The following is a 26,352-nucleotide window of genomic DNA, read 5'->3' on the forward strand; positions in this document are numbered from 1 at the left end:
CGCATATATAAACAACATTACAAAATAAGTTTTATTTGATTCGTAACGACTGTAAATGTACAGACAAGCATCCACAGGCAGAAAAAAACCGCTCTGATGTGAAGCATTTAGATTCACTACATTTACAACCCCACAGAACCCAGAGCTGAGAAACAATCGAAAGTGTGGTATCACCACCTCAAGCCGGTGGTACTCAAGCCCTTGAGCCAGTTCCACTCAAGCCCTTGAGCCAGTTCCACTCAAGCCCTTGAGCCAGTTCCACTCAAGCCCTTGAGCCAGTTCCACTCAAGCCCTTGAGCCAGTTCCACTCAAGCCCTTGAGCCAGTTCCACTCAAGCCCTTGAGCCAGTTCCACTCCATTTGTCCATTGCAAACCCCTAACCCAAGGACTCAGCCTTCTGTTTTACCTCATCATTAATTGCACCCACCAGGTATCCCAGGGCTAAATAAGTCCCTAATTTGGGGGGTTGCAATGAAAATATGGGGTGGAACTGGCTTTCGTGGGCGAAATGTGAACACCACTGACTTCAGACATCCAATACCGAAAGCATATGACATGAAAATGTGCATTGCCTCATCGACGTCAATATCATAGTTTCTTCTTTTTAACCTTAAGCCGCTTGGCTCCCTTGTAGGACAGGCTGGTATCCACCAGGGATGGGGGTTTCCTGGTCTTATAGGCGACAGACTTCTTGATGCGCTCTCCCTTCAGGTGAACGACATGGGGGAGTAGAGGGGGGCTCCTCATGGACAGGCCGGCGCCTTCTGGGGCATGAACACGCAGCATAACGCTGGTCCCCTCCACCCCCGTCACTGCCACCCAACCTGAGGAGATAATGAATTAGACAACTGCACCGGCCCAAACGTCCGACTGCCGATTGACCATCGTAGAATTCCCTCTACATTACCTGCAGAGGACATCTTGATATCAGCGCTGGCTTTTGTATAGCCCTGCCCCTCCAGCTCAAAATCCTGGCAGATGAGAGGGGGGAATTCCTTCATCCGCTCTTCTCCGCCCATTGGCACCTAGTCATAGAGTTATTCATGTTCACAACACTATTTGTTTATTTTTTAAAAGATCTTTATGACCTGAGTAAAGTAAGTGGCATGAGCTCACCCCAAGCAGGGTTTGACCGGCATGCTTCTGATAGGTGCGGTCAGCCTTTTCCAGACTAGTGATGTGAACCGGGACCCGGTTGGAAGCAATGACTGTGAACCAACAGGACTTCTCACCCTGAGTAAATTAACACAACTCATCAAACATCTGAACAAGTTTGAGCGTCATCAGACCTCATGAGAAACAAATGAGAGAAGTCCTTCACCTTAAGATAATCAATTCGCCCTAAAGCTCCCAGGAACAATGACAAGCCAGGTTTGAGCACAAACGTCCTGGGTATAATGGCTTGTGTGGGTACCACCATCTTCACCTCCTGTTCTGTCAACAGACTGAGGACCTGACAAGCGTGAGAAAGAGACAGACAGGGAGTTGGACCCCATAACAGAGTACACAGCCCCATGGGGTGCTATATCAATGGACAGACAATTGGGTGAGGAATAACTTCAGTTGGAGTTTTTCCTGTAAGAAGCCCCTGACACGAGTGGTGCAATACAAAATAAAAGGAGTCACCAATCCATTGCTGTTACATCGGTTTATATACAGCAAGATGGAGGATCAAATCTGTCCTATTGTTGTAGGACAAATGAATCATGGCATCATACTTTGTGGTATGGCCTTTCCACCGGAGAGAAATAAGAAGGTAGTCCCGTTTCCCCTCACAAAGGTTTGTAACAAATGAAAGTAACTCACGTCGTGCTCTTTCATGATGCCAGGGGTGTCATAGAGCCAGTGGGCATCTTTCAGTTCGTTGTGTGTCAAGCCGACTTCGGTGCAAGGTTTCGAGAGGTCTCTCTCTCCCTCCTCGTCCCTCACATCCTCCCCATACGCCAGACTATCTGGATCAAATTCTATCAGGTCTTTGTCAGACTGTCCATTCGTCCGGAACGTCCTTCCAATGCGACCTAAACCAACACAGGATTGTTAATAATTATTCCACATCAAAAGTCCAAATCATACGAGAGTTAAAATGCAAACCATAATTTTTTTTTACCTTTTAAAACAGCAGGTTGAGGACTTTGATCGGTATATTACATGGTATCGCCACACGCTGAAGGGTTAAACAGCTGACAACACAATCTTACCCACAAGGTAGCCCTGCTTGCTGAACTGCTCCAGTCGCCGGAGCTCCTCTGGGGAGAGATCCTTCTCGGTTTGCTTGGAGAAGCACTGGAGCCTCTCCGACCTCCTGAACATGCGGTATGGTGTAGGGTTGATGATGGGGAACTTCAGTAGGTTCAGTGTTGTGCCTGCGTTTGACAGTAAATAGGAAGGACCACTGAAGGGTTTTGATTTCAAAATGTCAAGAGACGTGAGCCAATAAAAACAGGCGCGATCAGTTCACTGTTGTATGTGTGATTGTTAAAGTTTGACCTAGAAGCTCGTTCCACAGCGTAACATTATTGCATTGTGAAACTGTGGACTATAGGCTCGGCAGAGCTTCATCTTACCAGGCCATGGAGATATGGTGGCTTTGTGAATCACATCTGAGGCTCTGGATTTGCAGTAGTCCGACTCCAGTAGAGTGTTAAAGAGAGTGGATTTCCCCGCGTTTGCTGTTCCTACCAGATACACGTCTCCCTTGTACTTCCACGATCTCTGAAGACATGTGATCAGATTTTCTATACCATATCCAGTTTTGGCACTGATGAGGTGGGTGTCTTTGATATTATCACAGGAAATGCCAGAATCAATGCAGTACTGTGAAAGCTGGCGTTTAATCCTTTGCAAATAGTTTTCAGAGTCTCCGGGGATCAGGTCCACTTTGTTGCCCAGAACCACTACGTGTTTGTTTTCCCCAATGAGCTCGAGCAGGTCTGGCACTATGGAGTCTGGGATATCCAGGAGATCCACTATCAACAGAACCAAGGCTTTCTGAGATTTCACCTGACAGACCACACTGCGATATTCCTCCTTGGACATCTTTAAAGTCAATGCCTTCTGGTGGTGTGTGAGCAAGTAGCAACGCTGGCAAATGGCCTGTTTTAACGTGTCCTCCTCCTGCAGAACTTTATACTTCTCACTTGGTAGATAGCCTGCCATGTCTGGGTCAGTGCAGTGCATGACTGCACCACATCCGTTACAACAGGTGTCACTGACGGGCTCCTCCAAATCAGGCGTGCCGTATATTTTCTGCTGTCCTTTAGATTTCTTTTTCTTCTTTTTGCTTCTTTCCTCAAGCTGAAACCCTACATCGTGGAACTCAATGAGAGAATCAGGGTTTAACAAGTCCCCTTTAGTCCCATGCTTCAGTGACTGAAGATGTGGTTCCAGCATCCTCTGCTGCTTCTCCAAGCCTGACCTGGGCAGCAAGCTGTCATCTTCTGTGGAAATCAGGGGGACAGCGTTGACATGGAGGGGGCCATTGAGCTGGTCCTTGTGTGTGTCTTCTGGATCAATGTATTCCAGGAAAATAAATGTTTCCTCTTTTTCTGGCTCTATGGATGTGTATTTTCCTTGTGTATTGTCCTGTTTACGCAGCTCTTGAATTTCACTACTCGTTCCTCTTGCAGTGCTGTAAAATCTCGTCGTGCATGTGTCTTTCAATACAAAAGAAAGTTCACAATGGAAAATGCTTCCTCGAAACACAGACGTATAGCACCTTGGCAAAGGATATGATGATGATATCAATTTGGTCCTATGCTTTACAGACAGACATGGAACGGAAAGATGTCGAGGACATTTACAAGAAACAAGTTCACGTAACGGGACTTGCAACAATTTGTACATGTTCAATAACAAATACAATTAAATAATATATTACAAATACCAGATGATTATAACATAACCTTGAATAAAAACACGTGAGTTACAGATAGAAGAATCCAAGCATATCCTGACAGGAACTTACGTAGCCGGAAATGTAGTAGTTTATTTACATTTTAAGATTCGTCATTGAATATTAAAAAATATATTGTTTGTTGGAAAAACGTTGATTATGATAATAAATCTTAGAGCAGAATAGTGCTAATATTTTATGAAAACTTTCTTAGTCGTCAAAATACAAAGTTGGTATAGGAAATGACGTATTGGAATTGACCATCGATATCAGTGTGTGTTCATTTAGTGAAGTCAGTATATCGTTAGACAACGTTGATATCGACGTTGTTGAAGATTTAATAGTCGGTTTCTGCTTATTTGGTGAAAACCAGTGGGAATAAGCAGTAATCATGTATGACCAGGATGAAGGTATGTTGGTATTTAAAACCCTTTCTCATTTGGAGTTTGCGTAATGTAGGTTTGTTGCTAGATACCTACATTTCTATTTAAGTTAGCATACGGGCTAATGTATGGCGCCAGGAGCACATCAACAACGGTTAGCTAGCATAGCTTAATGTTGCTAGCGATGTATACAGCAGCTTGCTGTGTTGACTATAGGTAATTTTCTACATACCAGTTACCTAATATAGTTTTATCACACGGACCACCTACTGTAGATATACGTGATCATCACATCATACATTTTGGTTGAAACAAAAAATAAGCTCTTTGAGTTTGAGATGTGCAAAACTTAAACAGCTACAGTAACGTTATCTTCGGTGTGATGTAGAAAACCTAGTAGTATCTGCGTTCACGTTGTTGTTGTGATCTCTTGTAGACATCCAATACGACGAAGACGAGGACGAAATCACCCCCGATTTATGGCAGGAAGCTTGCTGGATTGTTATCAGGTTAAACGATGCGCTGTCTACCTATTGCCGTTGATCCTCAAGACCAGGTAGCGTACATAAAGAACCAGAAAGCGTGCTGACATAAATTACTCACATGTTCCTCACAGTTCCTACTTTGATGAGAAAGGACTGGTGCGACAGCAGCTGGACTCCTTTGATGAGTTCATCCAGATGTCGGTGCAGAGGATTGTGGAGGATGCCCCGCCCATTGACCTGCAGGCTGAAGCCCAGCACACCTCTGGAGAGGTGGAAGAGCCGGTGAGACGGGCATGCCCCTGACCTGCCGCTCCTTTACAGGGCCTAGTAGTGCTCTTTCAGATTGGTAACCATCCTTTTTGTGTTGCTCTTCAGCCACGCTACCTGCTGAAGTTTGAGCAGATCTACCTCTCCAAACCGACTCACTGGGAAAGAGATGGAGCCCCGTCGCCCATGATGCCCAACGAGGCCAGACTCCGGAACCTAACGTCAGTTTGTTTCAACAGAGCCCTACTTGTATCACAACATATCTCCCTGACACAACTAGCTTGCGGTTGGTTTCAGTCAATTTCGGGAAAAACCACTGAGATCACGCTGGAATTCCAGTTCCGTTAAATGCCTTCCTTCAAGGACATTTTGTAACGGAAGTCCGCTTTTCTTTCCTAATTGACTGGAATTTAAACTGAGCGAAACCCACCCCTGTTAGATGTCTCATGCAGCATTCGGGGCTGCCAGTGTCAACTAAGTCGGCTCTTTATCCTGCAGGTACTCTGCCCCCCTGTATGTGGACATAACCAAGACCATCATCAAGGAAGGTGAGGACCAGCTGCAGACACAGCACCAGAAGACCTTCATCGGCAAGATTCCCATCATGCTGCGCTCCACCTACTGCCTGCTCAGCGGCCTGACGGACCGTGATCTCTGCGAGCTCAACGAGTGCCCCCTGGACCCCGGCGGCTACTTCATCATCAACGGGTCAGAGAAGGTGAAAGGAGAAGTTCAGGGCGACCCCCGAGGTGGATGTCTGGTCCAGCTGTGATTTGCCGTACGGTGGCGCAAAGCTCTGGCTTTAAGGGGCTGTTTTTATTGATAACAGTTGCCTTCTTTGGTTTGTAGGTGCTCATCGCCCAGGAGAAGATGGCCACCAACACTGTGTATGTTTTCGCCAAGAAGGACTCAAAGTATGCCTACACCGGGGAGTGCCGCTCGTGCCTGGAGAACTCCTCACGCCCCACCAGCTCCATCTGGGTCAGCATGATGGCCAGGGGAGGACAGGTAGCCTGCAATTTCATATTCATGGATTTTCCTTTTATTTTGTTCTGTTTTACAATGTGTCCCTGTACACGACACACATGATGAAACAACATTTTCTTAATCTACTGTAACATTTTAAATTCATAATAAAATATGCAGTAATTTCATAAATTGCATTAGCATTCAGACCCTTTGCCATTAAACTCCAAATTGAGCTCTGATGCTTCCTGTGTCCTTTGATCATCCATGACGTCGCCACAACCTGCCCACTGTCAATGTTCGATAGTGTGTGTAGTTTGATGGGCAGAGAACATGGGACAATAATTTATAAGCAATTATTTATTCTGTCCATAACACAACAACAAGTGGAGATGGTGAAGTGGTCTGAAACATTTTCCTGTTCTGCTAGCATCCTGTATTTGTACACATCACCCTTTGTTTTTCTCCCAGGGGGTGAAGAAAAGTGCCATTGGTCAGAGGATTGTGTCCACTCTGCCCTACATCAGACAGGAAGTGCCCATCATCATAGTGTTCAGAGCCCTGGGCTTTGTGTCCGACAGAGATATCTTGGAGCACATCATCTATGACTTTGATGACCCTGAGATGATGGAGATGGTAAATGGCACCTTAGGATCTTCTAGTTGTCGGTCTAGGATCGCGCGCGCAGGCACACAGATTCCTCGTTCTGACATGCTGTGTTCCACCAGGTGAAGCCTTCCCTGGACGAGGCTTTTGTGATCCAGGAGCAGAACGTGGCGCTGAACTTTATCGGCTCTCGTGGTGCAAAGCCGGGTGTCACCAAAGAGAGGAGGATCAAGTACGCCAAGGAGGTCCTGCAAAAAGAAGTCCTACCCCATGTCGGAGTCAGTGACTTCTGCGAGACCAAGAAGGCCTATTTCTTAGGGTGAGCAGCCACAGCGGCACATTAATCTTGTGACCTGTGGACGTTTCCCTGTGGGAGATTTGATTGGTCACGTTGTCCGTATGTGTGACGTCATCATCCAGTGGTGCTCTGCGGTTGTGGTCTGATGCGTTGGTTACACTGTGTGTCTGTTATCAGGTACATGGTCCACAGGCTGCTGTTGGCCGCACTGGGCAGAAGAGAGCTGGATGACCGGGATCACTATGGCAACAAGAGACTGGACCTGGCCGGCCCCCTATTGGCCTTCCTGTTCCGTGGGTAAGACCCGAACGAACACATCTACACATTGCCCAGATCTCCGTAAGGCTATACATCCTTAATGTACTGCTACTTTGTGCAAACGTCCAGCCTAGTCATTTGGTTAGTATGTGTGAAGTCAAAGCCTTTGCCGAGGCTGGAGCTTTGATCGAGCTGTCGTCTTTTTGCACGCACGCTCAGAATGTTCAAGAACCTCCTGAAGGAGATCCGAATCTACGCCCAGAAGTTCATCGACCGAGGGAAAGACTTCAACCTGGAGTTGGCCATCAAGACGCGGATCATCTCCGATGGCCTGAAGTATTCCCTGGCCACGGGGAACTGGGGTGACGTGAAGAAGGCCCACCAGGCCAGAGCTGGAGTGTCTCAGGTAACACAATGCAGAAAATACTCATCCCTACAAATGTAAGTTTGCAGTTACACTGTGGCAGGATGTGCCTATGTCGTCGTTCAACAACGCGCCTCGGCTGTTTTCAGGTGTTGAACCGCTTGACCTTCGCCTCCACCCTCTCTCACCTACGTCGTGTCAACTCTCCGATCGGTAGGGACGGAAAGCTGGCCAAGCCTCGGCAGCTTCACAACACGCTGTGGGGCATGGTGTGCCCGGCTGAGACCCCAGAGGTATGGCCAGTACCCCTCCAAGTTCCAGTTGTCTGGGTTATTTTGTGTGATGCCTGGTTGTGAGTTGGGGAGTAACGGATTACAAAAACACTAACTCTAATATGTTACGTTACCAACTAAAATATTGTAATCAGATTACAGATACTTTTGAAAAAATATGATTACTTTTGGATTACTTCAATTGAGAGAATAGTTGTGTGAAATAATTGCATGTTTGATTTTAAAAATGTTCTTTATATAATGTTTTAAAAACATCGTAACTTGAACCAAAATCACAATTGCGCGCCTCAGTTGTGATCATCATGCGCACAAAGGTGGGCATGCATAACCAGGTTAGTGACAGATGAAGCACTAGTTTTATTGGTAAAAACAGTGCATCTACGATAATATAAGCCTATATAAAATGTGATTTAGTTATCCCCTCAACGCATCTTTCTCAGAACAATGACAGGGGATAGGCCTACCTGGTGTTATACATTTTTCAAGTTTCAATGTCTATTTGCACTGAACAACACAGCCGGGAAGAGTTTAGAAGATTAGGCAACTATTTGTTTGATAGCTGTAGCATGGTGCTACCTTCAATATAAAACATTGTTTTATCACGACATTTGGGGAGAGAATTTTTTGGGAAGCACTTTGCCAAAGGATGATGATTTGCAGCCACCGCAACTCCATCCATACAGGTCCTGCTTTTGCATCTCAGAAAATCATTGGCTGCTGATCGCATTGAATTAAAAAAAAATCTGTAGCTGGTGGCCCTAATAATCACAGGTTACGTTCACGCAGGTAAAATGTATTTGTGTGAGGGTGTTCAAACGTGTGTTCGCGTGCCTGGGGCTTTTACAACGTTTTGACAATGGTTGTGGAGCAAAACATCAGACTACTGCAGATTGAGTGTACGCAAATTCCGTTTTTGACCAGTTATGTAAACTCTAACATTGATTGATCCTGCAAAATGTGTTCAATTGGTTATAGGCTATTCCTATTTGTTTTCCAATGCCTCTTAATGTTCAAGTAATCTATAAGTAATTCAAAGTAATCAGATTACGTTACTGATTTTGAGTAGTCAAAAAGTTACGTTACTGATTACAAATGTGGACAGGTAACTTGTAACTGTAACGGATTACATTTAAAAAGTAACCTACACAACCCTGGTTTTAAGGTTACGTTGCAAGGAACCAGACTCTCACTGTTAGGTCCTTACCGTTGCCAATGAAAGACCCTTACTGTCTGTCTCCCAGGGTCACGCTGTAGGTCTGGTGAAGAACCTGGCACTCATGGCCTACATCTCTGTGGGCTCCCAGCCGTCCCCCATCCTGGAGTTCCTGGAGGAGTGGAGCATGGAGAACCTGGAGGAGATCTCTCCTGCTGCTATTGCAGAGTGAGTCCAGCAGATGGCAGCACACGGCCCTTTATCATTTCGGACAAAATACAAGTGTTTTCTGTGATGTTCTGGTCACATCGGATAATTTGAATTGTTTGTGCCGTGCGTGCATATGTATATAAATAAATAAGATATAGATATATATAATATGGCCTTGAATCTCACTGTAAAAGGGTTATGCGTACCTTGTATAGTTTGTCAACCCATTTTATCAGCGTTTTAACGCTGTCATTTTCCAAAACGTTTCCTTATCTAACAGTGCCACGAAGATTTTTGTGAACGGTTGCTGGGTAGGAATCCACAAGGACCCGGAGCAGCTGATGAACACTCTGAGGAAACTGAGGCGACAGATGGACATCATCGTGTCTGAGGTACAACATCAACATTTTCCAGGACTATTTCTGATTTCCTGTGCCGGTTCGGGGGTTTGTTATCGATCGACATTCGCGTCAACCCACCGACCGCCCCTGCTTTGACGTTCCCCACGCGGCCCGGCTAAACGTCCGACCCCACCCCCCCCCTCCGCTTCTAGGTGTCCATGATCCGAGACATCCGAGAGAGGGAAATCCGCATCTACACGGACGCTGGGAGGATCTGCCGCCCCCTGCTGATCGTGGAGAAACAGAAGCTCCTGCTGAAGAGGAGGCACATTGACCAGTTGAAGGAGAGGGAGTACAACAACTACAGCTGGCAGGACCTGGTGGCCAGCGGGGTGGTGGAGTACATCGACACCCTGGAGGAGGAGACTGTGATGCTGGCCATGACCCCTGATGACCTCCAGGAGAAGGGCGTGGCTTACTGCTCCACCTACTCTCACTGTGAGATTCACCCCTCCATGATTCTGGGGGTCTGTGCCTCCATCATTCCCTTCCCCGACCACAACCAGGTGAGATGTCCAGCTCGGGCTGATTGAACTGCGGCTGTTGTTCTGAAGTACTTTGTCTCTTTTGGAACTTTATTATTATTATTATATATAAAAAAAAAAGTTGTTTGCATGGTCCAGGTGCCAGAGCATGAAATTACAGTTTTCATAAAGGTAAAAATATTTTTCCCCATACAAAAATGTTTTATTATTATATATAAATAATAGATTAATTTATATATATTTATTATTATATTTTTATATATAATAATATTTTATTTTTGTAAGGGGAAAAATATTTTTACCTTTATGAAAACTGTAATTTCATGCTCTGGCACCTTGACCATGCAAATAAATTGTCCCAAGGTTGAATCTGGTGGTCTGGTCCTGGTGGACCGGTCCTGGTATTCAGTGCGGCACGTGAATACATTTACCCTCCATTTAACTGCGAACGAATGCCCACGTCCCTCCACTGTAATGTTCCCCCCTGTTGTAGTCTCCCAGAAACACATACCAGTCTGCTATGGGTAAACAAGCCATGGGCGTGTACATCACCAACTTCCACGTGCGCATGGACACCCTGGCCCACGTCCTCTACTACCCCCAGAAGCCCCTGGTCACCACCCGCTCCATGGAGTACCTGCGTTTCAGAGAGCTTCCTGCAGGTGAGCCTTGGGTTGTACAGCGGCCAATGGGGTTCCCCCGAACGGTGACATAAACGCGTGTTTCGTTGTTTTTCTTCCACGGTATTAACGTTAAACCCCTTCTTGCGCTCGCGGCCTAGGTATCAACTCTATTGTGGCTATCGCTTCGTACACTGGCTACAATCAGGAAGACTCCGTCATTATGAACCGCTCCGCTGTGGACCGGGGCTTTTTCCGGTATGTGCTGTGGTTTGAACACTGAGGTTTTCCTGCGGCGTGAAAGGGTCTTTAGACGGTGGTGGTAACGAAGCGTTTTTGTCCGCAGATCTGTGTTCTACCGCTCTTACAAAGAACAGGAGTCGAAGAAAGGCTTCGATCAGGAGGAAATCTTTGAAAAGCCTACGCGAGAAACTTGTTCAGGTACGTCCCGGGCATCTTGGCCCTCCACACAGGTGTTTTTTTTTTTTTGCGCAACTCAGTGTTTAGGCGAACAAGGGACGTCAATCGAATAACCCGATTCCACCCCCCACCCCCCCCCCCCCCCTCCTGCCAGGCATGAGACACGCCATTTACGACAAGTTGGATGACGACGGCCTGATAGCTCCCGGCGTCCGCGTCTCCGGCGAGGACGTGATCATCGGCAAGACGGTGACCCTGCCGGAGAACGACGATGAGCTGGAAAGCACCAACCGGCGCTACACCAAGCGGGACTGCAGCACGTTCCTCCGCACCAGCGAGACCGGCATCGTGGACCAAGTCATGGTCACGCTGAATCAGGAAGGCTACAAGTTCTGCAAGATCAGGGTGAGTCCTGGTTCCTCTGGAGTCCCTCTGCAGGCCCGTTCTGACTAGTCTATTGTGTAGGGTTTGGCCGAAAAAAAGAAAAGGGGAAAAAGGAATTGTATGAAGTCATCCCTGTTGACGGCTTTACCTCGTTTTTGTCAGATTTAGGATAGACAGGAGTGACATCCGCTGTTGGGGTTTGTCATTAGTTTTACAAGCAGCACTGCGCCTTTCCGCGGAAGCAAGAAGATAGACAAGCCGTATTATAGTTGTAGGCAAATGAAATAAGGCAGGAGGTCAATGAATAGAATGTTTCATCCTCTAACCTTGAGTTATAATGCCTCCTTGTTTAACGGTTAAACAAATGTTTTTTCTCCCGGCAGGTTCGTTCTGTTCGTATCCCCCAGATCGGGGACAAGTTTGCCAGTCGACACGGGCAGAAGGGGACCTGTGGAATTCAGTACAGGCAGGAGGTGAAGTGTGTTTTTTAGATCTCTATTCTTTTTACATGGTCTATGGGACTACTAACTGTAATCTGTGATTAGGCGAAGCAGTGGTTCTCATGGTGTCTAGTCATTGCTAGAGTGTTGTTTTGACTGAACCTAAAAATACAGCCGAAGGCCTCTTCACAGGAAATGCTTAGATAAACAACGTCCCTGAAGGATTATACTATGAAAATGATTTAGACAAAACACGGACGTTTCTGGAGAACGTCCCACATTCCAGTGAGAGGATATGCTTTCCAACCGGGGAGGGGTGTACAGAAAGATGAGAGAAAATGCTCCATTTACAGAACGCTGGATGCTCACAGACCGGTGGTCCTACACAATGATTACAAATATATTTTTCTAGAAAACCTGTTTCTGAACTCACACTGACGAACAAAGCCTTTGTAGATTAACTGTGTTGTTTTGGATGCCTTCTGCAGGACATGCCCTTCACTTCAGAGGGAATCACCCCAGACATCATCATCAACCCCCACGCCATCCCCTCTCGAATGACAGTTGGCCATCTGATTGAGTGCTTGCAGGGCAAGGTGCTGTAAGCCTGAACGATCATGTGCGTGTGCGTGTGTGTGTGTGTTAGGGCCTTTTTAAGAACATGTTTTGCAAACTGCCACGGTTGTTTTTTTTTTTTTTTAAAGAGGCCATGTGTTCGATTTTTACTGTACTACAGTCATTAATACTAGCATAAATGACCAGAAGGTAGGTAGGTAGGTAGGTGTGTGTGTGTGTGTGTGTGTGTGTAAAAAAATTATATTTTTTGGTTTTCTACAAAAAGATTCAGAGCTCCTGAGATTCTGGTCAGTCTATCAGTTTGCATCGACTTGTACTGTAGTCTCATACTTCCTTTAGACACTCACAGTACTATCATTTCCACCCTAAACCACCCTGGACAAGCTAATAATGTTCTGGTCCCATTCAGTAAGGGAAGAGGAGGAAATTGTGTCATTATTTAAATCCTGGAGAGGCAGGATTCTATAGTGCACTTTTTCAATTGGGAAAACAAGTAGAGTCTTTATTCTTTTGACATTTAATTAGTCATTCAGGTGTTTGGTGTGTGTGGTTGTTTCCTCGTAGCAGTTTTGTAACCGCCGCGCTCCCTGCAGGTTTCGGCCAACAAAGGGGAGATTGGCGACGCTACGCCGTTCAACGACGCGGTCAACGTGCAGAAAGTCTCTAACCTGCTGTCTGAATACGGCTATCACCTGAGAGGCAACGAGGTTAGCACGGGCCGCGACCCCCCCTCTCCTCATTTCAGACTCGTCCGCCCATGGAGTGCCATGACCCGCTCTCGTCCTTCCCCTTCCAGGTGCTGTACAACGGTTTCACGGGTCGGAAGATCACCTCGCAGATCTTCCTCGGACCCACGTACTACCAGCGCCTGAAGCACATGGTGGACGACAAGATCCACTCCCGGGCCCGAGGCCCGGTCCAGATACTCAACAGACAGCCCATGGAGGGCAGGTCACGGTGAGAATGCTGCTGCTGAACTTCTGACCTTTTTCAGGGCTCGCATTCCTGAAACACCTGCGAGTAGACGTTTAATGTTTGGTTGTCTCGGGGAGAGCGTGGGGATTGACATGTGCTCCAGGCCAGTCCGCTAACCATGCTCTTGGTGGTCCCCAGTGATGGAGGTCTTCGTTTCGGGGAGATGGAGCGTGACTGTCAGATTGCCCACGGCGCGGCCCAGTTCCTGCGCGAGAGGCTGTTTGAGGCGTCTGACCCCTACCAGGTTCACGTCTGCAACCTGTGCGGACTGATGGCCATTGCAAACACGCGCACGCACACCTACGAGTGCAGGGGCTGTCGCAACAAGACCCAGGTACCACCGACATTCTTCCCGTTGTATAAACCAGACTGGTTTTGTTGACAAGTTTTCCTTTGGGCCTTCTGGTGTCTCTTCTGGTGTCTCGGTACGGTGATTGTCATGTCTGCCGATATGTTTCTTGTCAGATCTCTCTGGTCAGAATGCCGTATGCCTGCAAGCTGCTCTTCCAGGAGCTCATGTCCATGAGTATCGCCCCTCGTATGATGACCAGCTAGGCGAGTGCGATCGGACACCTGCTAAAGCAGTGGGACTTAACGTCTGGAGTGAATGAGGCCGACCGTTTTCTTCCGAGGGTTGTGAGAGACTGAGCAGCAGGATTTCGGCAAACTGCCCACTCTACATTCAGCAGTCCTCTTGTGTCGACGCTGTGGGTTTAGGATCTTGCGTTACGTCTGGCGAAAATATTTTTGTTGTGATAGCACTGTTTTGGAACGGGTGGAACATCTTCAGTGGTTTTTGTAAAAGTAGAATAAATAAAGGATGGTTTTTAATCTGGTTGTTCTGTTTTGCATTGAGCTGGTTCGTTTTGTGTGGCTTCGAAGGACAGCGTCACCCGATACCCTGAGACGACAAGCTAAGGAATCTGTTGGTCTGACCTCAGCAAGGCATTTAAACCTAACCTAACCCCCCCCCTCCCCACCATGTCCAGTGTTTTCAGTCCCCATAAAAATCTTTGAAGCATTGATCATATAATATTCAAATAGCCACAACTTGTAGTTTGTTTTATTGTTAGTGGTATACAGCACAAGTCACATTGTAACACCAGAGTTAGTAAGCCGTATCCACGTGAGCACAACAAATCATACATGTAGAAAACTGAATGTGTTGGCAACTTCTAGAAATAGCACCTTGGATCTGTAACACCACAACAGATTTTTCTTTCTCAACCGTGTCCCACTTCAGTCAATGTACCTTCTGATAAATTCACCCCCCACATCCTATACCTGGCTTGGTTGCTATACCGCTGTTATAAGCGCTGGGATTCTAGGCTTTAGATGTTGGGCCATCAGCATCTGTGAAGGCTCTTCGTGGCGTTCCAAGGGCCGTGTCACGGAAACAAAAGATGTGTACTTTTCAGGGATGTCAAAGAGAAGAGAGGTTGGCTTAGAAATATTACAATATACAAATTAGAATTTCTTAATTCATGATTTTTGTAACTACAGTAATACCTGTAGTAACAACGTAGTCAACAAGAAATTGCAGTGTAATTACATGGTAACAGGGTTTAGGAGTAATGCTATGTAATTACATGGTAACAGGGTTAGACATATGTAATTATATGGTAACAGGGTTTATTTGTTTATTGAATTAAGGACTGTGCAAAACACCCACTTAATGTCTTATGTGCCATAATTAACTTTGTACTATTATAAATGGTAACAGTACCTCATTTGTCCCACACAATGAAATCAGGGAGGGGACTTGGTTGGTGTCAGTACATACATCATGCACAATATTGTCCGATAACTATGGGGGATTTTGTTTACATTTGATGGAAGGATGCCTCTTGCCTTAGAGACCCGGTACTCACGCCAGTCCTCCAGGCGGGGCCGTGTGGGAAACATTGAGAACGCGCATTCAGATTTCCAACCCGATGTTAGCTGTGGATCTGAAGGGAGTCTCATCGAGCAGGAACATTTAACACGGACAGGTTTTAGTTTGAGTTATTCACGTGACGTGTGACGTCCAAACGTGAGATTGCAACATCATCCAAGGGGTAACACAGCGGGGCAAGACAACGTTACACACTGTTTGTGACAAAACCGTCAGCAAGTAGATGTGTAATTACAGATGTTATAACTGATGCTGTTTAACCTGGTAATAACATAGCAACACCTATGGAAACACAATGACATTTATAATGTGTAGTTAATAAGGGACTTGATGTAATGTCTTTCAATTTATTAATATTAATAAAATATTTACTTTGCCATTTTAGTTATTTTTTGCCTGGCTATCAGTATTTTCGCCTCGGCCAACCAGTGATTGTCTTGCAATTATATTTGAGTGCAGAAGCAGTCCAACGTCCAGGCTAGTATTCCTGATGAGATAGAAGTTTGATTTAAAGAGCACAAATGATTCAAAAGAAGATGGCAACCTACATGAAGAAGAAGAGGAGGAGGGGTGAGGAAGGGTGAAGCAGACACGTGAAACGCCGTGCTATTAAGCGTATCGTGGGGGGCTGTCTAAGATGGCAACGTTTGATGACGTGAGATAAGCCGGTTTAGTCGTGCGGACACAGCACTCTGAACGTGATTGGTCAAATTGAAATCTGATCTCTGCGTGTTGCTAGATGTGGCGTTGCTCCTCTTCGGGTCAGTGGCGGGGCAGTGGGGTTGCTCCCTCCTCTCCTGGTCCGGACAGGAGGTGCCACTTGTGGCCCTACTCCTCTGAGTCGCCATCCTTAGTCACTAGGAGAGAGAAAAGAGAACAACGAAACACACTTTATTGTGATCTGGTCAAAGGGGTAAGGTCCTTCACTAGATCTATTCAACAGCTGCGATAGGAGAGACCAGAGTGCTTGGTTTTGTGTTTCTCAAGTATCTTGCCTATCTTGTCAGTGGTTGTGTCATGGTAGAACAATAGTCTGGGAATTGCTGATTCATGGTCGTGGTGAAAGTTAAAAGGTAAGCTGTCTATACATTCTCCACAGAAGGTGGGTGGACTTTGAAGCAAAATAAAATAAAGTGGTTAGGCTGCTCACAGTGCTGCTTACAGAACGCAGTTTTAAATAGCATCCGTTACCACAGATCCCCAGAGATAGAACAAAGATCCCCTGTATCTGGTATCCCCAGAGATAGTACAAATATCCCCTGTATCTGGTATCCCCAGAGATGATCCCCTGTATCTGGTATCCCCAGAGATAGTACAAAGATCCCCTGTATCTGGTACCCCCAGAGATAGTACAAAGATCCCCTGTATCTGGTATCCCCAGAGAGAGTACAAAGATCCCCTGTATCTGGTATCCCCAGAGATAGTACAAAGATCCCCTGTATCTGGTATCCCCAGAGAAAGAACAAAGATCCCCTGTATCTGGTATCCCCAGAGAAAGAACAAAGATCCCCGGTATCTGGTATCCCCAGAGAGAGTACAAAGATCCCCTGTATCTGGTATCCCCAGAGAAAGTACAAAGATCCCCTGTATCTGGTATCCCCAGAGAAAGTACAAAGATCCCCTGTATCTGGTATCCCCAGAGAAAGAACAAAGATCCCCGGTATCTGGTATCCCCAGAGAAAGAACAAAGATCCCCTGTATCTGGTATCCCCAGAGAAAGAACAAAGATCCCCTGTATCTGGTATCCCCAGAGAAAGAACAAAGATCCCCTGTATCTGGTATCCCCAGAGAAAGAACAAAGATCCCCTGTATCTGTTATCCCCAGAGAAAGAACAAAGATCCCCGGTATCTGGAATCCCCAGAGAAAGAACAAAGATCCCCTGTATCTGGTATCCCCAGAGAAAGGACAAAGATCCCCGGTATCTGGTATACAAGATCGCAGTGGGACTGCAAAGGGGGTAAACAAAATTCCACAGAATATATATATATTTTTTTTATTGACGGAACATAAAAATGTAAGTTATTGAATACTTTTTTTTTTTTTTAATGTATTTGCTGGTATGTATCCAAATATAATTTGTTCAAAGTTATTAGTCCATGTAAAAATCCCAATGATATGTTTTCAAGGATCTCTTATTAGATTCCCAGTGGGAATCTTTCCCTCAGCTGTCCACGTGTCTCCCCTGGAGCCAAGCTGTACAGATAGTGCACGTGTTCACGTGTCAACATTCATGCCGGTCACACCCAGTGACACGCGCAGCCTTGTCGATGCTACCGTCTAGCCCCGACAAGACAACAGCCAGGAGGTGTGTGTGGAGCCCGACAGGTCCTCCCTAACATGTCGGGACAGGATGGGTTCCTCCGCTGGCTTGAAGGCCTGAATTCCAAAGGTGTCCACACGCTGAGCGTACGCATACGAGGATGCACATTGTCTTAGACTGTTCTCCTCACACTGTTACATTGAACTAATCATAGAATGTAATATAATGAAGGTTTATTGCCTATCCAGTTGTGTAGATACCTTATAAGCAACTATATATATATAATGACCTTGTACCCCTTCACATCAGCTACCTCATTCTCCTGCACATCAACTACCTCTGATCCCCTCACATCAGCTACCTCATCCCCTGCACATCAACTACCTCTGATCCCCTCACATCAGCTACCTCATTCCTCTGCACATCAACTACCTCGTACCCTTTCACATCAACTACCTCATTCCCCCTCACATCAACTACTTCTTACCCCCTCACATCATCTACCTCATTCCCCTCCACATCAACTTCCTCGTATACCTTCACATTAGCAACCTCATTCCCCTGCACATCAACTACCTCTTATCCCCTCACATCAGCTACCTCATTCCACTGCACATCAACTACCATGTACCCCTTCACATTAGCTACCTCATTCCCCTGAACATCAACTACCTCTTACCCCCTCACATCAGCTACCTCATTCCCCCTCACATCAACTACTTTGTATCCTTTCACATCAGCTACCTCATTCCCCTGCACATCAACTACCTCGTACCCCCTCACATCAGCTATCTCATTCCCCTGCAAATCTACTACCTGGTGGCCCTGCATATCAACTACCTCGTAACCCAGTACATCAATACCTCATAGCCCCTCACATTAACACACGGGTAATCCCTTATAGACAGGCTGTTGTCATTTCAACGTATTATTGTCTGCATATTCCTTGTTTATGCCTTTTACATATCTCTTTATATCTTTCTTTTAACTTTTGTTTTTGGATAAAAGGTGGGTAAGTAAGCGTGTTACTGTCTAAAACTGAGGTTTAACAAGCATGTGACATATGACTTACAGACACAGTGTCGTGTATGTCTGAGGAGATAAATCTGAAGGGGACTGTACATAAACCCTTTGGATCCAAATTGCAAAGCCCAGATCCAGACTCAGCAGTGAACAGGACCGTGTACCTTTCTTGACAGGGATGTCATCGATGGACTCCACCACGTGAATGGTCCCCACCGCCGAGGCTTCTCCTTTAGCGTTAACAGCGCTACACTCGTACGAGCCCGCCTCTTCTTCGGAGAGAGGTGAAATCTGAAAAGCACGGCGGCGATGGATTTTATTGGTCATGTCAGACAAGCATTGCCTTGAACCATTATCTTTTCGAAGGAGGGTCATCATGTAGAGTTTAATGTATTATCCTGTTCATGCCTGTGAAGGAATGTTTCCTGGTCGACATCTTCCAAGTACAAACGTCAAACATGGAAGATCGCCAGCGAAAGGACAACTTGGTAAACAAATCACTGTCAAAGCTAAAACGTTTGAAATTCTTAAAATACCAAAATGATACACTGAAATAAATAAGGTAATGTAATGTTTGACGTCACAGAATACTGAGAATATTGACAGGGAAATAGGCCCACCAATGAATGACACCGACAGGCCCGCCAATGTTTTCTGTGGACCGGGAGGTGCCTGCTCAGAGAAGACTGTTCTGACTTGTTGCCATTGTTTCCTGTCATGACAGTCTCCAGTATGCATACTGTAATTTGTCTGTCTTCGTCTACTAAACCCTATAAATGTACAGCAATTATAAACACTCAGGGAGGAGTTTAATTCCCACTTAACCCTCTGTGCTCTGAATAGAACAGGACACTAGGGAGTGTTCATTAATAGCTTTGGAATGTGCCTCAAGTAGTATTCAGAAAAATACTGAGCATAAATAATGGAACATCAGCCAGCTTGTACATAACTCTCACAGCGAATGTTTCATTTTCCCCTCCCTTCCTCTCTGTGAGGGCCTCTCACTTATTTATGTCTATAGGAGACGATCCTCGAGTCTGTATGAAGGCTAAAATATTTGGGTCCTTTGTACTAACAGCTTAAAGTACTGTATATGCAAAGCATGTGTACTGTATATGGTTGTGTTTGGGTGGGCTAGTTGGACTCACCAGGACCCAGCCGGTGACCTCGTGTTTCTCGGGTCCTCCACGGATCTGGACTGCCAGATTTTCCCTGTCCCCTGGAAGCAGGTCCGTTCTCTGTTTTCCACTGGTGACCTGGGAAAACCACAGTCAACTTAAAAATGACCTAATAAAATCAGCGTATTAAAGGCATGCCGTGTGTGTGTTTGTGTGTGCAGCTGTGAAACGGAAAACATACTGTGCTTCAGATACTTATTACAGTCTATGGACAAGTTATGTTCCAGCTGGTTTCAGCAAATTGCACAACGCTTTTCAACGTAATCTAAGATCACAATCATTTATTATGACCTAAGCTCAGACACGGAGATGTACAGCTATGAAAACACATGACATTGAGTTGTGTACAGGCTATAAAACATAATTGTTCTGGATAACTTCCCTGTTGTGATCCTATTTACATAAAGGTAAAAAATTACAATATACTACATAAGCGAGGAAATGTTAAAGCAAACCAAAAACCCTGGAAATCACACACACACGAAGAGTTTTGAACGGATGTGACATTTAACATGACTTCTTGGAATCCAACTATTCATGTTGTATGTTTACTTCATGCATACCAAAAGGGTCTTTGCCCTGAAACAAAGTGTTTATGATGTGTGGAATGGCCACGCTTCAGAGAAGTCTCTCCAGTTATTTTGTTTCATCTAATCTTTCAGCTCTTCCTCTCTCACCCCCCCCCCCCCATCTCTCCTGTCAGTCCTTCGTCCCTGTTTTCTAAGCGTTCTCCATGCCGCCACCACCCCCACATTTCTTTCCTTCTGCATTCCCTTTTCCGCTCTTTTAGGGGCTTTTCAGGCAACCAGGGAGCCGTTGTTCAGGAGGTCTGGGACATGGCTGTCCCTTGGCATGAGTCATCATCATTACACACTGCTTTTAAGACGACTTGAGATTCAATGTAGCAGCCGTTGGTTTCCTGGCAACAAAGCCACTAGCTGTTAGGCTACGCGCGCTGCCCAAGCTCTACTGGCTGCTGTGATTACCTGGGGCCCCTCCGCTAAGAGAAACAACCAGTGTAATAATGTTCGGCATGTGACTGACCCTTTCAACGAAAGCCCTACATCACAGTGTACGTCGTCGACTGCAAAATAGGTCAGGCCTAACCGATCGAGGCAAACCTCAAATCTACGACCTTCGTTAAAAAAAAAAGAAAAGAAAAATCCATTAGAGCTGCAAGAGTGTGGGTGGCAGGTCAAACATTAACCGAACAACATAAACAGATTTAAATTCTACGTTTTGTTAAGTCCCAACCCTTCCCCACACCCAACCTGACTGCATACTGTATCTGTTTTCATATTGAATCCTATTTAGAGTAGTGTCTTGCTCTGTTTTGGCAGGAGGCAAAGAGGCTTAAATTCATGGTCAGCAGTGCTGAGTTGGGCTCGCCACATTGACATCTAGCATCCAGGCTTTCCATAACCCCTCCACGCCTTTCCCCCTACTTTATTAATTGGCCTTATCCTCAATCAAACCTCTCTGTTTTCAGGAGGTGTTCTAGCTCTGTCAAGCCAATGGTGTATTTCATGCCTCTTTGTTTTGTATTTACATCTTGAAGAACGATTAGAACGGTGGTGACTGACTGTGGGTATGATGTAAAGCTGTAAGGATCAGATAATACAGTATTTCCCCTCTAAGCCCTTCTGTCCGGCACTATTGTTTCAGTATGTGGTTAAACGTTACACGCTTCCTATCCCCTGTTTTCATATCTCTGTCATCCATTGTTGTCCTCAAATATACAGCCCAGATAAACAATAAGTGGGAGAGGAAGCCTGAGCCACTATGGAAGTATGTAACACCGGGAAAATACATGAATTACCTATTGCATGTTGTTTTTCAGACCATCAGACTAAACGATGTGATTGGGAATTGACAAGCACGTCCGCTCGTTTTGCGAAAATGGTTTAAAGGAAGTCAAAAGCCCATGATTTTGTTGCATGGATAGCTGAAGAAAAAATACTAGTTACTGTTGTTCGCAATGATGAATAAGTATACAAAACTACTGAAGAAATTATTAAAATAATTTGAAAAAGCTTCTTATTTTTTTACAATTATATTTTGAAATAAACTATTGAAAAACTGACTGTTTTACAATTGTGACAGAAAACAGAGTGTCTACATTGCACAGTAGCTATAGCTGATATTTACCAGTACCTTATACCTCTATGGTCCAAGACAATGGGTAGTTATTTCCCAGAGCTGCTCATTGGTAGCATATTCAAAGATGGGGTTGAACCCTGGTACTGTTGTGTAAGAACTGCAGTGGGAACGTCTGCATATACAGTGGGGAGAACAAGTATTTGATACACTGACAATTTAGCAGATTTTCCCACTTACAAAGTATGTAGAAGTCTGTAATTTTTTTATAGGTACACTTCAACTGTGAGTGACGGAATCTAAAACAAAAATCCAGAAAATCACATTGTATGATTTTTAAGTTATCATTTGTATTTTAATGCATGACAAGTATTTGATACATCAGAAAAGCAGAACTTAATATTTGGTACAAAAACCTTTGCTTGCAGTTACAGAGATCATACGTTTCCTGTAGTGCTTGACCAGGTTTGCACACATTGCAGCTGGGATTTTGGCCCACTCCTCCATACAGACGTTCTCCAGATCCTTCAGGTTTCGGGGCTGTCGCTGGGCAATATGGACTTTCAGCTCCCTCCAAAGATTTTCTATTGGATTCAGGTCTGGAGACTGGCTAGGCCACTCCAGGACCTTGAGATGCTTCTTACGGAGCCACTCCTTAGTTGCCCTGACTGTGTGTTTTGCGGCGTTGTCATGCTGGAAGACCCAGCCATGACCCATCTTCAATGCTCTTACTGAGGGAAGGAGGTTGTCCAAGATCTTACGATACATGGCCCCATCCATCCTCCCCTCAATACGGTGCAGTCGTCCTGTCCCCTTTGCAGAAAAGCATCCCCAAAGAATGATGTTTCCACCTCCATGCTTCACGGTTGGGATTGTGTTCTTGGGGTTGTACTTATCCTTCTTCTTCCTCCAAACATGGCGAGTGGAGTTTAGACCAAAAAGCTCTATTTTTGTTGCATCAGACCACACAACCTTCTCCCATTCCTCCTCTGGATCATCCAGATGGTCATTGGCAAACTTCAGACGGGCCTGGACATGCGCTGGCTTGAGCAGGGGGACATTGTGTGCGCTCCAGGATTTTAATCCATGACGGCGTAGTGTGTTACTAATGGTTTTCTTTGAGACTGTGGTCCCAGCTCTCTTCAGGTCATTGACCAGATCCTGCCATGTAGTTCTGGGCTGATCCCTCACCTTCCTCATGATCATTGATGCCCCACGAGGTGAGATCTTGCATGGACCCCCAGACCGATGGAGATTGACTGTCATCTTGAACTTCTTCCATTTTCTAATAATTGCGCCAACAGTTGTTGGCTTCTCACCAAGCTGCTTGCCTATTGTCCTGCAGTTAATACAGGTAATGAGTGGAGAACAGGAGGGCTTCTTAAAGAAAAACAATCAGGTCTGTGAGAGCAGGAATTCTTGCTGGTTTGTAGGTGATCAAATACTTATGTCATGCAATAAAATGCTGATTCATTATTTAAAAATCATACAATGTGATTTTCTGGATTTTTGTTTTAGATTCCATCTCTCACAGTTGAAGTGTACCTATGATAAAAATTACAGACCTCTACATGCTTTGTAAGTAGGAAAACCTGCAAAATCGGCAGTGTATCAAATACTTGTTCTCCCCACTGTATGTATATTTTTTATAAATTCATTAAAATAAAATGTTATTTTATTCTATAGGCCTGTATACCATTTTTGTATACCATTGCCTGTAAGACAATTTGAAAAATGATGATGCTCATTAAACTAACATTTTAGTCAATAAGCAGACATTGTTACCCAGAGAAACGTACAGTTTTGATGAAAGTCAAAATGTAACGATTTTAAGGTTGTATTATTTGATATGCACTGGGGTAGGAGTGCCAGTCCCAAAATATGGGGTACCAAAAAATTCTGGTGGACAAAATCGGGGTCCCCTGTACCAAACTAAACATGCGAGGGTTTTAAAAACAAAGGTTTCCAATTTTTGTTGAACAACAACCCAGGAAACTATGGATTCGGATTTGAATCTGTGACCTCACTAAAGGTCCTGGTGACCTCACTACAGAACCTTCTGGTACCTTCTTCCAGGTGACCACAGGTGTGGGGATTCCACTGGCCTCACAGCTCAGGTAGACCTGAGAGCCAGTGACATTGTAGATCTCGCCGGGGGGTGTCACAATGACAGGTGCTGGGGAGAAGAACAGAGATCAAAGTTGAGAGGTCACCTTCGGCAGGAGTCAGAGACAATAAACCACCGTTGGAATAATGACAGCTGTAACAGTCAGATTGATTTATAATAAACGTGTTATTTAAATGGCTCAGCTTGTCAACAAACCCCTCATCCTAGCTATCTACGATGGAGATAATGTGGGTTTCTTTTATGTTTGTAGTCTTGTTTGGTGCCAAGTTACCACAAGAAGGACTTTGGAGTGAACTCTGTTAGTGAGGAATATAGTTCACATTAATTGAGCATACTTTCTCCATTTGCCTTGCGATGAAAGTTGGATTTAGTTAAACAGTAACTCTATTTGGTTTCTCATTATCAACACTGTAACAGTGCTGTCATAGCCAAAACAGATGATTTGCATAAATTAAAAGTCTATTTATATATCAGAAAAACCAACTTTGTTTTTTTGTTCCTTTTATGGGTACAGACAAGAATGTGTGTCAAACAAGAATGCTCTTTAAAAGAATGTCATGCTATAACAGGTCTACGAGAGAATGTTCTAAACTTCAAGGAATAACTTCCCAATCCCCTTTCTTGTTCCTGTGAAAAGGACTGTAACCATTTAAGGATGGTCAACAGGACACCACACTGTGACTAGCCAACAGTCCCTGAGACAACAACAACAACCCAGAGAGGGGAAAGGAAGGCTGCCCTTGAACGTGCCCCATTCTGTTGTTAACTTTGACCTCTTTGAGAGACCACAGGGCACAGCTATTCTGCTCACCCACTTCATCCGTTTTGATACGAGCTAATTAGCCCCCCCACCCCACACACTATTTTTCAAGGCGCGAAGCCTTACCTGACTGATAGAGTGGCGGCATGCAGTTCTAATAAATCATGTGAAGGTTCGCTGAACTAAAAGCTGAACCCAACTGGCTTTGCTTTAAACCAACAGGGCCTGTCTGTGTGTTTGTAGTCCGCCGGCCGCTTTGATCGACGGTCAACCTCCTTTAAAAATGCCAAATCCCTCTTGTGAGGGGCGGAATTTCAGACATGTCTGTTCAGGGCTACATAGTCTATGGGGAGGGTGCCAACACAGTGGAGACAATGGCTTTCTGCTTTTTCAGGGGCCGGCTGGCTTTAGCTGGCTTAGGTTGTTTTGGTGGTGTTACGGGACGGGGCCCCGAGGACGAAGTTGACCGCGTCCACACCGGAGCAACAGATTTATCACGGTTCTCGGTCAGCTCTGCACCGTCATCAGAGCGCACTCATGTCCCTACCGTGGTCCCAAAACAAATGTGTGCTGGTAGGAAGTAACAACTTGGCTGTTGGTGCATTAGACAAGAGCCAAATCAAGACCTGTTCATATGAGGAAAATGGGGACTGTAGGATTGTTCCACAAAGAGCACCCTTCCAGTCTTTTGACTATTTTAAGTGGAAACCAATATTTTGTTCATGAAATAATGAAGTATCCTTTAACATAGACCTAAAAAATGCATTGAATCGGTGGATATATTAACATCAACATTATGTGAAGGTTTCTGATGTTTACTGGGCTCAGGCCACAATTAATTTCGTAATTATTGTAGGATAATGCACATTGTAGCATATTTTCTAAATAAATACATTTCCTCTAGTATACTGCGTTATGTCGTCAAGACAACCTCCATCTGCCCTGAATATTCTCTCAAGCAAACCGTTGCATCTGCCCTTCATCACCTTCTCACCTTTTGCGCATTTCCCTTTATTTAGGATTCTGACTTCCGGCCTTTCCTCGCTCAAGGCTTTCAGACTTTCTACTTTCAATTCACAGCCAGTTTTATATGTCACTCCGTCTGAACCACACACTTCGTAGTTGGTCTTGCATGCGCAAACGCCGAACTTCGTCTTCTTGTCCTTGTCGCTCTTTACGCACTCCAGCCCAGAGGCGCAACGCTTGGCCGTGGATCCGCGTCCCCCGCATGGCTCTCCCTCTCCAGACGCGCAAAATGAACAGCACCCACAGGAGTCGAAAATCGTGCCAAACTTGCAGCCCTCTTCTGGTATAGGGTCGCACAGGCTGAGTTCGCAAGCCCCACAGCTGCGCGGCACACGGTTCGCCGTTGCGGACGCAAGTGACAAAGACACGACAAGGGAGAAGAACACCAACATGTTGCTTGATGGGTTCGGAGTGGCGATTCTGTAGAACGACTATCTCATACTGTGGACCACTGTACCGTCTGTAGTTAGTTTGTTTAACCACGCCCCCAAACCACAACCCCTCCTTGA

General features: G+C 45.3%; 3 protein-coding genes across 3 annotated transcripts; 1 reads left to right on the forward strand and 2 right to left on the reverse strand.

Annotated features, from left to right (window-relative positions):
* Positions 1 to 50: 50 nt before the first annotated feature.
* Positions 51 to 3,959, reverse strand: noa1 (nitric oxide associated 1). The gene is made up of 7 exons (XM_010866505.5): positions 2,565 to 3,959; positions 2,199 to 2,363; positions 1,807 to 2,018; positions 1,322 to 1,453; positions 1,117 to 1,233; positions 908 to 1,025; positions 51 to 824 (listed from the first exon to the last, which is right to left on the reverse strand). Exons 1-7 carry the CDS (start codon positions 3,841 to 3,843, stop codon positions 589 to 591), a joined length of 2,259 nt encoding a protein of 752 aa, XP_010864807.2. The 5' UTR covers positions 3,844 to 3,959; the 3' UTR covers positions 51 to 588.
* A 149-nt stretch (positions 3,960 to 4,108) lies between these two features.
* Positions 4,109 to 14,311, forward strand: polr2b (polymerase (RNA) II (DNA directed) polypeptide B). Its single transcript, XM_013133590.4, has 24 exons — positions 4,109 to 4,302; positions 4,712 to 4,784; positions 4,892 to 5,042; positions 5,136 to 5,248; positions 5,526 to 5,745; positions 5,877 to 6,035; positions 6,465 to 6,629; positions 6,722 to 6,918; positions 7,075 to 7,194; positions 7,375 to 7,561; positions 7,669 to 7,812; positions 9,054 to 9,193; positions 9,456 to 9,567; positions 9,729 to 10,082; positions 10,555 to 10,723; positions 10,843 to 10,939; positions 11,028 to 11,122; positions 11,256 to 11,506; positions 11,869 to 11,958; positions 12,414 to 12,521; positions 13,095 to 13,208; positions 13,298 to 13,458; positions 13,615 to 13,810; positions 13,942 to 14,311. Exons 1-24 carry the CDS (start codon positions 4,284 to 4,286, stop codon positions 14,029 to 14,031), a joined length of 3,525 nt encoding a protein of 1,174 aa, XP_012989044.2. The 5' UTR covers positions 4,109 to 4,283; the 3' UTR covers positions 14,032 to 14,311.
* A 200-nt stretch (positions 14,312 to 14,511) lies between these two features.
* Positions 14,512 to 26,291, reverse strand: igfbp7 (insulin-like growth factor binding protein 7). Its single transcript, XM_010866506.4, has 5 exons — positions 25,812 to 26,291; positions 23,996 to 24,105; positions 19,803 to 19,910; positions 18,819 to 18,945; positions 14,512 to 16,227 (listed from the first exon to the last, which is right to left on the reverse strand). Exons 1-5 carry the CDS (start codon positions 26,233 to 26,235, stop codon positions 16,199 to 16,201), a joined length of 798 nt encoding a protein of 265 aa, XP_010864808.2. The 5' UTR covers positions 26,236 to 26,291; the 3' UTR covers positions 14,512 to 16,198.
* Positions 26,292 to 26,352: the final 61 nt, after the last annotated feature.

Source organism: Esox lucius, chromosome 4 (assembly GCF_011004845.1).
Source record: "Esox lucius isolate fEsoLuc1 chromosome 4, fEsoLuc1.pri, whole genome shotgun sequence".
NCBI lineage: Eukaryota > Metazoa > Chordata > Actinopteri > Esociformes > Esocidae > Esox > Esox lucius.